The 14,778-nt window shown below is 43.8% G+C and overlaps 1 protein-coding gene across 4 annotated transcripts in view; it reads right to left on the bottom strand.

Moving 5' to 3' along the window:
- Positions 1–14,778, bottom strand: part of PIP5K1B (phosphatidylinositol-4-phosphate 5-kinase type 1 beta) — a 125,893-nt gene that overhangs the window by 90,918 nt on the left and 20,197 nt on the right. For 3 of the 4 annotated variants that reach the window (XM_081930643.1, XM_081930640.1, XM_081930642.1), the window contains exons 2-3: positions 12,780–12,861; positions 11,253–11,336 (exon numbers count right to left, since the gene is read on the bottom strand). In XM_081930643.1, coding sequence (XP_081786769.1) covers positions 11,253–11,336 — 84 coding nt within the window. In that variant the 5' untranslated portion in view covers positions 12,780–12,861. The remainder of the gene's footprint in view (positions 1–11,252; positions 11,337–12,779; positions 12,862–14,778) is intronic. The other variant, XM_081930641.1, reaches the window with a different exon arrangement.

Below are 14,778 nucleotides of genomic sequence, written 5' to 3'. Positions count from 1 at the left end.
CGCTCCTTCAGGTATACTGGACCGAGGCCGTTTAGGGCTTTAAAGGTCAGCACCAACACTTTGAATTGTGCTCGGAAACATACTGGGAGCCAATGTAGGTCTTTCAAGACCGGTGTTATATGGTCTCGGTGGCCGCTCCCACTCACCAGTCTAGCTGCCACATTCTGGATTAGTTGTAGTTTCCGAGTCACCTTCAAAGGTAGCCCCACGTAGAGTGCATTGCAGTAGTCCAAGCGGGAGATAACCAGAGCATGCACCACTCTGGCTAGACAGTCCGCAGGTAGATACGGTCTCAGCCTACGTACCAGATGGAGCTGGTAAACAGCTGCCCTGGACACAGATTTGACCTGTGCCTCCATGGACAGCTGGGAGTCCAAAATGACTCCCAGGCTGCACACCTGGTCCTTCAGGGGCACAGTTACCCCATTCAGGACCAGGGAATCCTCCACACCTGCCCGCCTCCTGTCCCCCAGAAACAGTACTTCTGTCTTGTCAGGATTCAACCTCAATCTGTTAGCCGCCATCCATCCTCCAACCGCCTCCAGACACTCACACAGGACCTTCACTGCCCTCACTGGTTCTGATTTAAAAGAGAGGTTGAGCTGGGTATCATCCGCATACTGATGAACACCCAGCCCAAACCTCCTGATGATCTCTCCCAGCGGCTGCATGTAAATGTTGAAAAGCATGGGGGAGAGGACACAACCCTGAGGCACCCCACAAGTGAGCCCAGGGGTCTGAACACTCATCCCCCACCACCACTTTCTGAACACGGCCCAGGAGGAAGGAGCGGAACCACTGTAGGACAGTGCCCCCAGCTCCCAGCCCCTCAAGACGGTCCAGAAGGATGTTATGGTCGATGGTATCAAACGCCGCTGAGAGATCCAGCAGAACTAGGAAACAGCTCTCACCTTTGTCCCTAGCCCGCCGGAGATCATCAACCAGTGCGACCAAGGCAGTTTCAGTCCCATGATGAGGCCTGAATCCCGACTGGAAGTGATCCAAATGGTCCGCTTCTTCCAGGCGTGCCTGGAGTTGTTTGGCAACCGCTCGCTCTATCACCTTGCCCAAGAATGGAAGATTTGAGACTGGGCGATAGTTGGCCATTGTGGCCGCATCTAAAGATGGTTTTTTAAGAAGCGGTTTATTAACCGCCTCTTTCAGCGGGTCTGGGAAGGCTCCCTCACGGAGGGAAGCATTCACCACCCCACGAAGCCCATCGCCCAGTCCTTCCCGGCTAGCTTTTATAAGCCAGGATGGGCAAGGATCCAGGAGACAGGTGGTTGGTTTCACTTGTCCAAGCAGCCTGTCCACATCCTCGGAGGTAGCAGATTGGAATTGATCCCACTCAACTTGACTAGACAGAACTCTAGCACTCTCCCGCCCTGGCCCTGCTCCCACGGTGGAGTCTACTTCTTCCCGAATCTGAGCGATTTTATCTGCAAAAAACTTTGCAAAATCATTGCAGGAGAATATGTGGCCCGTACTGATGTTACAGGTGGTTCTGCTAAATTGTGAACCACCTGAAAAAGTCTCCTGCTGCTGTTTTCTGCAGATGCAATAGAGGCGGTGAAGAAATTCCTCTTCGCCGTCGCTATCGCCACTTGGTAGGCTTGACATTGAGCTCTAACCTGTGTCCGGTCAGATTCGGAATGAGTTATCCGCCACCGGCACTCTAGCCGTCTCAACGATTGTTTCATTGCCCTCAGATCCGTGGAAAACCACGGGGCTCTCCGGGCTCCATGCAATCGGAGAGGGCGCTTCGGAGCCAAACAGTCAGTAGCCCTGGTTAAAGGCCATCAACATGGGATAAAGCATCCCCTACCACTCTCTGGAAACCATTTGGATCCATTAAGTGGCGGGGGCGGACCATCTGAATTGGTCCCACCTCCCTGCAGAGGGGATGGGTCACAGAGAAGTCCAGTTGCACCAGGAAGTGATCTGACCATGGCACTTTTTTCGTTTCGCTTTTACTTAGTGTCAGATCACCAACATCCATAGAGGTAAACATCAGGTCCAAGGCATGTCCGCGGCTATGGGTTGGGCCAAACTTATTCAGGGACAGCCCCATGGAGGCCATGCTTTCCACGAAGTCCCGAGCTGCCCATTGTAAGGTCGTGTCGGCATGGATGTTAAAATCCCCTAGGACGACCAAGCTAGGTGTCTCCAGGAGAACATCCGCCACGACCTGAAGCAGCTCGGGCAGGGAATCCTTGGTGCAGCGGGGACATCGGTACACCAAAAGGAATCCTGTACTGCCCCTATTGCCCAACTTCCAGAACATGCACTCGGAAAACTGGGTCTTCCCAATAGGACGCCTGGTGCAAACTAATGACTTTCTAAAAATCACTGCAACCCCCCCCTCCCCGCCCACATGACCTGGGTTGCTGTGCGTAAGAGAAACCTGGTGGACAAGCAGCGGCAAGGACAGGCCCATCTGCTTCATCCAACCAAGTCTCTGTTACACATGCCAGGTCAAGTCCTCCATCCATGATCAAGTCATGGATGGCAGTGGTCTTATGAATCATTGACCTGGCATTGCACAGCAGCACCTTCAGGTCATGTGGGTATCCCTTGCTGATTCTAGTATCCATCCGGTCAGGACCAGACCTGGAGGCAGGGAGGCGTTGTCCTCAGACAACGACTAAACCTGCCTCCTCTGTAATGACATGGTCTGGTCTTAGCGTAACTCCTCCTCCTACCCGTGATCACTGAGATCGGTTGTCCCAGTGCATCCCCCCCTGTGGAACATGCCCCAGCCATTTTGTGGGCTGGGGCCCACTCCCCGGCAGCCCTGACCCCTCCCCCTAAGAACAAAATAACAACTTAAACAAACAAACAAAACCATTAAAACAATACAAACAAACAAAAATTGTAAAAATTACAAAAACATCAAAATAAAAAAGATAATTCCCCAAACCCAACCAAACATCCATCCCACCCCCACCCCCACATACAAAAAATCCAAAAGAATTTTTTAAAAAAACATTTTAAAAACGCTCTGTGCCCCTCCTGCGGTAACAACTGTCCTAGTGAGGCCTGTCAGGCCCCGCCCCAGGCCAGATGGTAAGTGGAAGGAAGGAGCAGGGCCCTCAGGCACTCACTCAGGGGAGTCCTCCCGGGCAGGAGGCAGCAAGCACCAAGCAGTCCTTGTGAGGCTTCAGGCCCCGCCCCAGGCCAGGTGGTAAGTGGCAAGAGCAGGGCACTCAGGCACTCACTCAGGGGAGTCCTCCTGGGCAGCAGGCAGCAAGCACCAAGCAGTCCTTGTGAGGCTTCAGGCCTCGCCCCAGGCCAGATGGTAAGTGGCAAGAGCAGGGCCCTCAAGCACTCATTCAGGGGAGTAAATCTTATTTTTAAATTTATTTTACAAGTTGTTGCTGATTCTTTATTAAGCGGGGTAAGAAAGGGGAGCCAACTTATTTCACAGCTAGACTTGTCAAAGCCAGGTTTTACAGTCTAATTCCTATGCTTTTAATTTAGCTGCCAAGAATGGAATTTTGAAACTCTGTTTAACCCACACATGTGGGTGCCTAGAGGGAGAAATAGCAATTAATATATCCTCTCCTACTATTAAAGCCCACTCCACAATTAGAAAGGTTTCACTATGTTCTAAGGCAATCCCAGAAAAGATGGGAGGGAAAAACACAGGATGACAATGACAGGGTGACTACATTATGTAGATGCTCTACAAAAAGTGAGTGAACAAAGCATGGCTATTCTCGAGAAAAAAACCTTGTGAAGAAGCACCTCAGGATAAATATTTAGAAATAAAACCAAGTAATCGTTAGTAACCTGAAATTTTTTTATAACAATTTAACATGCCACTAACATTTCATGCATTTTTAGATTTATGAATCAACAATACCATACCAAGTTTTCTTCCCAATGGCCTCCCTCTCCTGTAGGTGGAAAATGGGGTGACTGCATTACGTAATCTTACAGATATTTTCAGATTTTGACCAGTTTAACCACTGGTCAGCATTACACAGAAAATCCACATATAAATCTAAAAAAGAATATATAAATCTAATAAATAATTATAATACACAGAGAATCCAACTGACAGCATGCCAGTGATTCTGATCATACTTCTTGTGTAATGTCCAAAGGATGAATTTCTCACCAGCACAGTAAAATGTACACATTTCAGATGACCTACAACTCAAGCATCACAAAATGGGGGAGATGCAGGGACTCCCTTTCGGATTTTATACAGGAAGCACAAATGGATGAGGCATAAGGTCCTCTTTCATACTTTGTTAGCACTTCTACGAAACAATCAAGGCTGCCTGAAGTATACCTCCATTTCTTTCTGACCATCTCCTAAGATTACTTTCCACATTGTTGTTTCAGAATGAAGACAGCTTCTCTTTTTAAAATGTAATGGTTGTATCTTCAACTTGCACAAGGCTCCCACACCTACACCAGCCAACTGAAGAAAATGGAAGTAAAAGACTGCAGCTCAAATCAATCTTCCAGTACTGTTATATTAAAATACAACTATAAATCTAAAAGGAAGCAGGTTTTGGTGCTGCAGTCCTTGAACTCCGAATGAATCACTTTCTAACTCTAAGGTTCCAGTCATATGGAGAAGGCAAATCTGAGTCATGGAACGTCTGATTACATGGAACTCTTCGTTCTCTATTAATATGTTATTATATGTTATTATAAAGCAACAGTCAACTCAGTTTACCTTTAAGTAGCGCCTTTTCCAACTTGAGAAAAATATTTAACTTTTTTGCCCCTCAATTGATAAATATTTCCCTTTAGGAATATAATAATCCATAAACACCTGGGATATAATCTGTACAAAGTCAGCAGCTGCTTGAATGCTCAACCTGCAAACCACTGGCTATTCAAATATGCAACAGAAAGAAGTGGAAACAGGCAGAATACAGCCTTAATATTTATAGTTGTCATCTGTAATCAGTAACTATCGTGCAACCTTTGGAACAATGATAATAAGAACTTCCATATGTGTACCAATTCTAGAAAGGATTCAGATTCTGCTACTCCAAAATGCATCAGCACATTTTTTTCCTTTTTCACAGAAGTAATACAGTACTAGAAATGCCAATACATGACTTAATTCAGGTTACACATGTTAACAATTCAGAATAAGAGTTTAGGGTCCCCTTTCCTGAAAAGGATACCAGCAGTGCTTTTTTCTGAGGGCACCAACACTCTTTTTCCAAGCAGAAAAGCACTGTATATCAGTGCTGTCAATGGGTACTAGTCAGGGCGGCTACATATTGCCTATGGAATCAGAGATGCCTCTGAATACTCATTGCTTGTGAGCACATGCAAGGAGAGTGGCATTGCGCTCATGTCCTGCTTGTGGCTGCCCACTGTGCAAACAGAATGCCAGACCAGGTGTGGCATTTTGCTGTGATACAGAAGGGCTCTTCTTAGTTTCTTAGTTTCTAACCAGATTATAAGACAACTAACAGGAATCACAACAAAATTATTACTTTCACAAAATAGAATAATTCCCTGTGCCCCTGGTTTGTACACTAATATTGAGACTGGCCACTGTTGTCTGTTGTTTTGAGATCATACCCTCAAGAACATGTCCCTGAATCTCCTTTGAAAGCAGCAGTTCCTCAGCAAATAACCAGCTGATGTGGAGAAAGGGTCACTGTAGGGAGAGACTTTGAAGCTGGATTATCAAATCTAACTGATGTTGGATTTTAAGGAAGTCTTTTCCTTTTTAAGAGGTTTTATATGGAATGGAAGGGGGGCAAGTAATTTGCCTATAAACAGGTTTAGAGATTAGTGTCTGGAGCATCTTTAAAAAGTACTTTAGATGCCATTCAGATTGTGGGGAAGGGAGACAGTGCTCCTGAGGGTAGGAGTCTATCAATTGATGAAGATGATTATCCAAATGTCATAGACCAAATGGAGCAAACAGCACACAGACCTAGTGGTGGGAGGAAAAAATCCTTAAATAAGAGACACGGGGGAATGATTAATGGACTTCAATGTCTGTACACTAATGCACAAAGCATGGGAAATAAACAAGATGAGCTTGAGCTCTTGGTACAGCAAACTATATTTGACATAATAGGCATCACTGAAACCTGGTGGAATAAGTTCCACGATTGAAATGTAATAATGGAGGGATACAATCTATTTCAGAGAAACAGACCAGACAAGAAAGGAGGAGGAATGGCGTTATATGTCAGGGATGTGTATACCTGTGAAGAGATCCAATATTTAGAACCTCAAAGCCAAAGTGAGAGCATTTGGGTCAAAATTAAGGGAGAGAAGAATAACAGTGAATAACTCCTCATTGTGGGAGTTTACTATAGATCCCCAAGCCAAACGGAGGACATAGATGATGCCTTCCTGGAACAGATGGCCAAGCATGCAAAAGGGAGATACTAGTAATGGGGGACTTCAATTACCCGGATATTTGTTGGATGTCAAACTCAGCCAAGAGCATAAGGTGAAACAGATTCCTCACTGGCCTTGCAGACAACTTCATTGTCCAGAAAGTGGGAGAAGCAACAAGAGGAACAGCCATTTTAGATCTGGTCCTAACCAATGTTGATGACCTGGTTAGTGGGGTAGAAGTGGAAGGATCATTAGGCACGAGTGATCATGCTCTTCTGAAGTTTACTATACAGCGGAAAGGAGCAGCCAAGCATACTAGGACTCAATTTCTTGACTTTAAGAAAGCCGACTTCATAAAACTTAGGGAAGTGCTGGGTGAGATCCCATGGACAGTAATACTAAAAGGAAAGGGAGTTCATGATGGCTGGGAGTTTGTTAAGAGGGAGATAGTAAAAGCACAACTTCAGGCAATACCAATGAGACAGAAACATGGAAGGTGCCTAAAGAAGCCAGGGTGGCTATCTAAAGAACTTTTAACTGAGTTAAGATTAAAAAAAGGATGTGTACAAAAAATGGAAAAGGGTGGAAACCACCAAAGAGGAATTCAAACAAATAGCCAGCACGTGTAGTCACAAAGTCAGAAAAGCTAAAGCACAGAATGAACTCAGGCTTGCTAGAGAAGTTAAAAGCAACAAAAAAGGCTTTTATGGGTATGTTTGTAGCAAAAGGAAGAACAAAGAAACAGTGGGGTCACTCAGAGGAGAAGATGGTGAAATGCAAACAGGGGACACAGAAAGGGATGAACTCCTCAATGCCTTCTTTGCCTCAGTCTTCTCCAATAAAGAAAACAATGCCCGACCTGAAGAATTTGGAGCAAATGATTCAGCAGAGGAAACACAGCCCAGAATAACTAAGGAGATAGTACAAGAATACTTGGCTAGTTTAGATGTATTCAAGTCTCCAGGGCCAGATGAACTGCATCCAAGAGTATTAAAAGAACTGGCAGATGTGATCTCAGAACCACTGGCAATCATCTTTGAGAATTCCTGGAGAACAGGCGAAGTCCCGGCAGACTGGAGGAGGGCAAATGTTGTCCCTATTTTCAAAAAGGGGAAAAGAGAGGACCCAAATAATTACCGTCCAGGGCAACCAAAATGGTCAAAGGCCAGGAAACAATGCCTTATGAGGAACGGCTAAGGGAGCTGGGCATGTTTAGCCTGGAGAAGAGGAGGTTAAGGGGTGATATGATAGCCATGTTCAAATATATAAAAGGATATCACATAGAGGGAGAAAGGTTGTTTTCTGCTGCTCCAGAGAAGCGGACACAGAGCAATGGATCCAAACTACAAGAAAGAAGATTCCACCTAAACATTAGGAAGAACTTCCTGACAGTAAGAGCTGTTCGACAGTGGAATTTGCTGCCAAGGAGTGTGGTGGAGTCTCCTTCTTTGGAGGTCTTTAAGCAGAGGCTTGACAACCATATGTCAGGAGTGCTCTGATGGTGTTTCCTGCTTGGCAGGGGGTTGGACTCGATGGCCCTTGTGGTCTCTTCCAACTCTATGATTCTATAAGGTAAAAGGCAAAGGTAAAGGACCACTGGACGGTTAAGTCCTGTTTTTCTTCTTTGGCGATCACTCGCAGCTGAGTAAAATTGTCTTCCCATAAACACGGTTTTAACAGTGAGTCCGTAAGTGACTATGGAGGCCAATTCTGGATCCACACACGTCCTTCCAAAGTGGGGACATAGGTTTCCAGGTGGGAGTTGATCATGGTGAGGGTTCACCTTTGGTAAAGAATGTTCTCCAATTGGAGTGCTCGCAGGCCAGTGTTTCCCAGTTGTCTGTGTTTATACTACATTTTTTTAGATTGGCCTTGAGAGTCTTTGAACCTCATTTGTTGACCACCAGCAGTACGCTTTCCATTTTAAAGTATGGAATAGAGTAGTTGCTTTGGAAGACGATAATCAGCATCCACACATGACTAGTCCAACGAAGTTGATGTTGAAGAATCATAGCTTCAACACTGATGACCTTTGCTTCATCCAGTACACTGGCATTAGTTTACCTGCCTTCCCAAGTGATGTGTAAAAAACTTTCGGAGACACCATTGATGTAATCTTTTGAGGAGCTGGAAATGGTGTTTGTAACTGGTCCACATTTCACAACCATACAGTACAATAGCTTTGTAAACAAGCATTTTTGTTTCCCTGCAAATGTCCTGGTCCTCAAACACTCTGCACTTCAATCGGGAGAAAGCTGCACTCACAGAGCTCAGACGATGCTAGATTTTGGCATCAATGTTAGCCCTTTTGGAAAGAGAACTGCCCAAGTAGGAGAAGTGATCAACATTTCCCAACGTTACACCATTGAGTTGGATTTGTGGCACTGCGGAGGCATTGTTTTGTGCTTGTTGGTGCAGCACTTTGGTTTTTTGGATGTTGAGCACTAGGCCAAGCTTTTCTTAACCTTCTTAACCTTTCTTAACCTTCTCCAAAGATATTTAGGATGGGTGCGGCAGGAAATGGGACAGAGAAATGGGAGCTCAACCCGCCGTGCAAATTCAAACCACCATCTTACGACTGGCTAGCCCAAGAGGCTTGGTGGTTTAGACCCCAGCACCACCCGAGTCCCATTCAGATGTAGCCCTACTGAGGTCCTACTAGGGTCCATGTGAACACTTCTATGTAAGTAGCATAAGTATTACCATTAAAGATAATGTTTAACGACACTACCTTGAGCCTAATAAGAAACCTCCCTCAAATCAATGTTAGCCAGTTACATAAATAAGTTTCTGGAAGGTAAACCATTGCATGTAATTACACAAAAACATCTTGTGATTCATTTCTAAGAACAGATATTTCTGTTTATACAGGTAATCTTTCAGAGTGTCTGATTTTATTACTTGTCCAAATAAGTGAACTGCATGACTTACCAAAAGAGAACTGCAGTTATTAAAATTACCATTGCCAGAACAGCACATGGAAAATACCAGTAAGTCTCAGGCATATTTGCATGTTTACATTTTATCTTATGGACAATTAGATGCATAGCTGCCAACTTTCAGATTTGAAAATAAGGGATCAGCAGCCTGGAAAATAAGGGATTAGCAGCCTCACCTGTCCCGGGAACAGTCTACGGGATATCTAACAATCTGGGATAGCGGTGGGAAGCAGCGGGAAACGGCGCTGGAATAAGGGAATTTCCCGCAAAAAAGGGAAGGTTGACAGCTATGACTAGATGTCAAACTAAAACTTTCCATGTGACTTTTCCCCTTGTTCAACATACTCTCAAAATAGAACAAAATCTCTGCAAATGGTACAATTATTATTAAGAGATAGTGCAGAATGAAGAACCAAAAAAAATTGTATTCTGGCAGCAAATTCTGCATGTTCCATGGATTTTATGGGCTTCTCTTGGTTCTCTCTGTCACCTCCTATAAGCATCACTGCACCATCAATATGGAAGCAAGTCTGAATACGGAGTTACACAGCTAAAATTAATTGAGAATCTTTTGATGTATCTATTCCCATGGACCCACCAAGATGCAGATAGGAAAAGCACAGGAAACCCTTCATCCAAATTTTGTCGCTGGATCTTCCATATGTAAGCTGCTTACTGAGTCACAACATCCTGATGGTGGAGTCTGTTGTGGCTGATTTCATGATTGTGGCCATCACTGGGTCGTTAGCAGCCATAAAGGGCTCTGGAAACCACATTTTGTCTCTCCTGGACTTTTCAGAGCAATTTGAGAGATTTTCCAATTCCTTAAAATTTAGGCTATTTCTAAATGCAAGTTCAGAGTCTTCTGTTTATGTTAAACTGCAAAATTTTAAAGTCATTAAGAGAATGGGCCAAGTTTAATTTCCAGCTTTAAAAGTTCTCATCTCTGCCACATTAAACATTCCAGAGAGTAAATATTAGATTTGTTTATTTCTACAGGACAGTGTGCTAAACTGAGGGGCTCTCAGGCTGGATGCAAAATAACAACTTTATGTAAGTTGTTTCTCCAAAGGTGCATTTGCAGTCAATCAGTGCATTTAAAAAATAAATAAATCAAGTAATCCAAGATTACTAAGCCTTCTCAGATAAGTAACAACAAGCAACAGCAGCCATCAGAGAGGACAAGGAAAGGATCAGGGATGCGGTTTCCGTGATCTTCTCTAACAAGAAAAAGGAAGGCGAGTGAGCAACAAGCTTCCTCCTTGATGGGGAAGGGTAGGAAGGCCAAGGTGAGGTTGCGGCTTCTCCCCAGCTTGTGTGGCTGCTGCATCCAGGAATGAGATGTGTGCAGTGCAGCTGGCTGAGTGATGAATGGGTCACAGCTGTGGGCAATCTGTATCAACTTCATTGGTGTCTAGCATAAAAGCAAGACTAGAAGGAGAGACTAGGGTGATTGTCAGCAGGTTCCAGGACCCTGTTTGTTGTGAGATTTTGAGGGGTGATCTGTGAATTGGTTTGGGCCCTTGCTGACAGCTGCCATAGCTTGATGGAGTCCTGGGTGAGAGTCTGGAGTCAGAGAGGTTTTGAGTGGGGAGGTGTGTCAGAAGTGGAAGGAACAGGTATCAGTATATGTTTAATAGTAATTTGAATTAACATTTTTACTGTGTATTTTTGTAACATTTGTTGCTTTAGTTTGCATCACTTAAGAGATATTTTTATATTTTAAGTGGTATAGAAAGGGTCTGCCTAAATTAATAAATGTGGCTGCTAGCCACGACTGGGAGGGAAGCTTCTGTAAATTTAACTCCATATTAAGATGACAACATGTGAACTAGCCCTAAAAGATCTTTGAGACTGCCCCACTCTTGAAATAAATCTTCTGCTTTGGTGTAGTTCATTGGGGGGGATTAGAAGTGTCAACATTAGTGTTCTGTACCAGTGTACAATATTTCCGAAAAAGTTACATTCAACAAAAACCTTTTTGTACGTTTTCTCCTCGTTTTGTTTTGTTTCATTTTGTTTTCCGGAAGGAGGATCTCCATTTTCAGATATAGACTGCATCTGAAAAGTTTAAAAAAAAGTATCTAAGGATTTGAATACAAGTTGTATATAATAGTCAAATAATAAAGCAGTAAACATAAAATAAGAACAGCATCAGATCAACACTGGAGTAGAAGTCAGTCAAATGTCAGAAAAAGAGAGGGAGTATACAGCCTAAAAGCCAGATCAAATGCCGTTAAAAGCAGAAAAGAACACAAAGGACATTGCGGCAACTAAAAGATAATAATAAAAGGTGCCTTGGACTGACAGAGCACTCATTAGCTGGGTCCTGGTTCACACATCTAATTAAACCGTATTTTAAAATGAACTATGAATTGTGCCTGCTTTTCAACAGTTCCTATGGAGCTCCTCTCCAACTTGCTGCCCTGCTGCAGATGAAGCAAGCCACAGCCTGGCTTGTCATGCCATCCAGACTTGAACTCATAGTTTATTTTACTCTAAGCAAACCACTAGCAGTAAGCCAAGAACAATCAGTGGTTATCCTTCATGGGTTCTTTGGAGAGAAACAAACCACGAGGCCAGGTTTGGATGACATGACAATGGCTTGCTTCATCTGCAGCACAGCAGCAACAGCAGCAGCAGGAGAGGAATGCCATAGGGACTTTTGAACAGCATATAACAGTGTTTGTTTGTTTTAAACAATGGTTTAATGCAGTGGTGGGGAACCTCCAATGCTTGGGCCTAATAAAGACTGCCAGACAGTTTGAGATTAAACTGCCCACCTTTCCTTGGCACAGCCAAGTTCAAAAAGGAATTCCAAGTTGCAGCTGTAGCTTGAAGTTTCATTCACCTGATGTAATATGCTGCAAGGTGGACAGACCCCCTCACAGAGGCCTACCTTGGGATCATGTGACAGTCAAACTGGACCAGTAATGCTTGTCTTTTATGGTCATAGCTTTAGTTTTAGTCCTCAATGTAAATAGAGGGTGGTGGTAGAACTTCACCACAGACGGCAGCCTCCTCCTTGGTTTCCTGCTTGGCAGGGGGTTGGACTCGATGGCCCCTCTGGTCTCTTCCAACTCTATGATTCTATGAATACCAGCTGCTGAGACTCACAAGTGTGTGCGTTGCACTCAGGTCCTGCTTCTGGGCTTCCCATCGACATTTGGTTGGCCACTGTGAGAACAGGTTTCTGGACTAGATGGGTCTTTTGCCTGATGCAGAACGGTTCCTCTTAACAATCTTCTTACTATAGAAGTTACCAGGAAATATATGCTTCTGATTTTAGAGTTTTGATTCAACATTTTTGACACCCGAAAGACCAATGTAGAGCTGAATTACTACAAAAATAAAGCAGCAGGGTACTTCAAAACTGTCCTTGGACCGCAGCACCACAGGTCTCTCTTTTGCTTTCTCCAGCCTATGCCTGAATATACCACCTACACCAGAAGAAACAGTCTTATAAACTCTGTTAGATTAATACTGTTATTACAAGGAACCTACCTTTCCTAGCTATGTTGCAAATAATCTGGACTTTAGAGAGACAACCAGCCCATTCATGGATGCTGTCAGTTTTTCCAAGACCCTGTTAAAGCAAAACATAGTTACTTATTTATTCATTTACAGAGCTTATATGCGGCCCAATTAACCATATAAATTATATTATACCTTACATGTGCACACCTAGTTGCAGTGGGCCAATCACAAGTTCCTCATTTCTATGCTCAAATACAGCCTTTGTCCTAAATACAATGTCAAAGTCTCAATGACCTCCTAATTATAAAACATTCTCAGAAGGTGGTAAATGCACAAAATAAAATACTGTGCCTGTCTTGAAGAAAGGAGAATGGAGATGACTGGGAAAGGGGCAACCAATCTGAATGGACCTGATTATAAACAGGGTTAGAACTCTTCCCTAGGGGGCAATCCTTTTACTTCTGCTTCCCATGAATGATTCAAATTCATGCAAATAACTGAATTTATTATGTTTAAGTAGGAGACTGCTGAACAAGTAGCAAATAAAATGAAGGTAGTTCTTTTGGTCTGAAAGAAGGACTCCATAATTGGAAGTACCTTTATTAGGACCCACCAAAATGTTACAAAATTGTAGTAAGCTTTCCAGTCTATTGGGCAACTGTTACACTGAGGTGTTTTGGTGGGAGGGGTGAAGAAGATGTGTAAAAGTATAACACAATGTTCACAAAGACCATGCTCAAAGCATGGAAAGAAGAAGTAGGCAAACTGTCCCCAACCCCATTCCCACTAATCCCCCTGGCACACCACCCTTTATTGCAACACGCAGCTCAAAATCTCCAGATAAAAACCTGGCAAGCCAAAGGCTTATAATGCCTAGCAGACTTCTACAAAAATAAGAAACCCATATCAACACAAGAAATACAAGACAAACTAGGGGACACCCAAATGCCCTGGGTAACACACCACCAATTACATGCCCTTTTAAACGACCCAGTAGTAAAATCAGCAGCAACTAGGCCCTTGACAACCTTTGAAAGCCTCCTCCTGTACAAAATACTGCAACAAAATACTGCTCCAAAATCCCACAAACCCTCTCAATGTAATAAAAAAACAATGGGAGGATGACGTAGGCTATGAGATTAACCCCACCTAGTAGTCCAGAATGTGGTCCAAGCCTCCCTTTAAATCCATATCAGAGAAAAGAACTCACTCTGAAACTCACAGGTGGTACCTTACACCACAGAAAATAATGCTAATATGTCTAGGAACCTCACCAAATGCTGGAGAGGATGCACCTCCACAGGCACATACCCCCACATGTGGTGGGAATGTCCCCAAATCCAACTCTTTTGGACAACAATCATACAAGAAATATGCAAAATAATTAAGCAAGTATTAGAAGTCACCCCAGAACTGGCCCTACTAAACATCTTCCAAGATAATAATACCCACTCACACCACAAAGAGATCATAACCCACCTACTCTCAGCAGCCAGAAACATCATAGCCAGACACTGGTGAGACTTGTCAGGAGGAAGCATGGACCAAAGGTATCAAATAGTATGGGAAACAGCCTTATTAGAAAAACTAACCAACAAACTGAAACTGACAAATAGAAGAAGACGCCTTCACCCTGGTATGTTCCCCTTTATCATATACACAGTCCAACAAGGCGATAACAACAACAAGAATCCGCCGACAGCATACGAATCAATCTGGCTAGCCCAATTCAAAAATGCACACTCACAAAAACAAATCTCACTACAACCAACCAAAGACAACCAACCACACCCTAAGCCACCCCAACCTCTCTCACCACCAAGGAAATACAACAAGTGAATAGTTAGAGAACCTATACAAGTGACGCCGACACAACACCCTCCCCCCAAGTAGAATAGAAGTATAACCACCCAACCCCACTCACCATTCCCCCTTCCCCTCTTCCTCACCCCTCCTCTTCTTCTTCTTCCTAATTGTTTGAACCAATTCATAAACCAAGAACTTATACATTGATCACTAATAATGA

Source organism: Podarcis melisellensis (genome assembly GCF_964234715.1).
Source record: "Podarcis melisellensis genome assembly, chromosome: 11".
NCBI classification, from domain to species: Eukaryota; Metazoa; Chordata; class Lepidosauria; order Squamata; family Lacertidae; genus Podarcis; species Podarcis melisellensis.
Note: the sequence above shows the minus strand (reverse complement) of the source record. Positions and strands in the feature narration are given on the sequence as shown.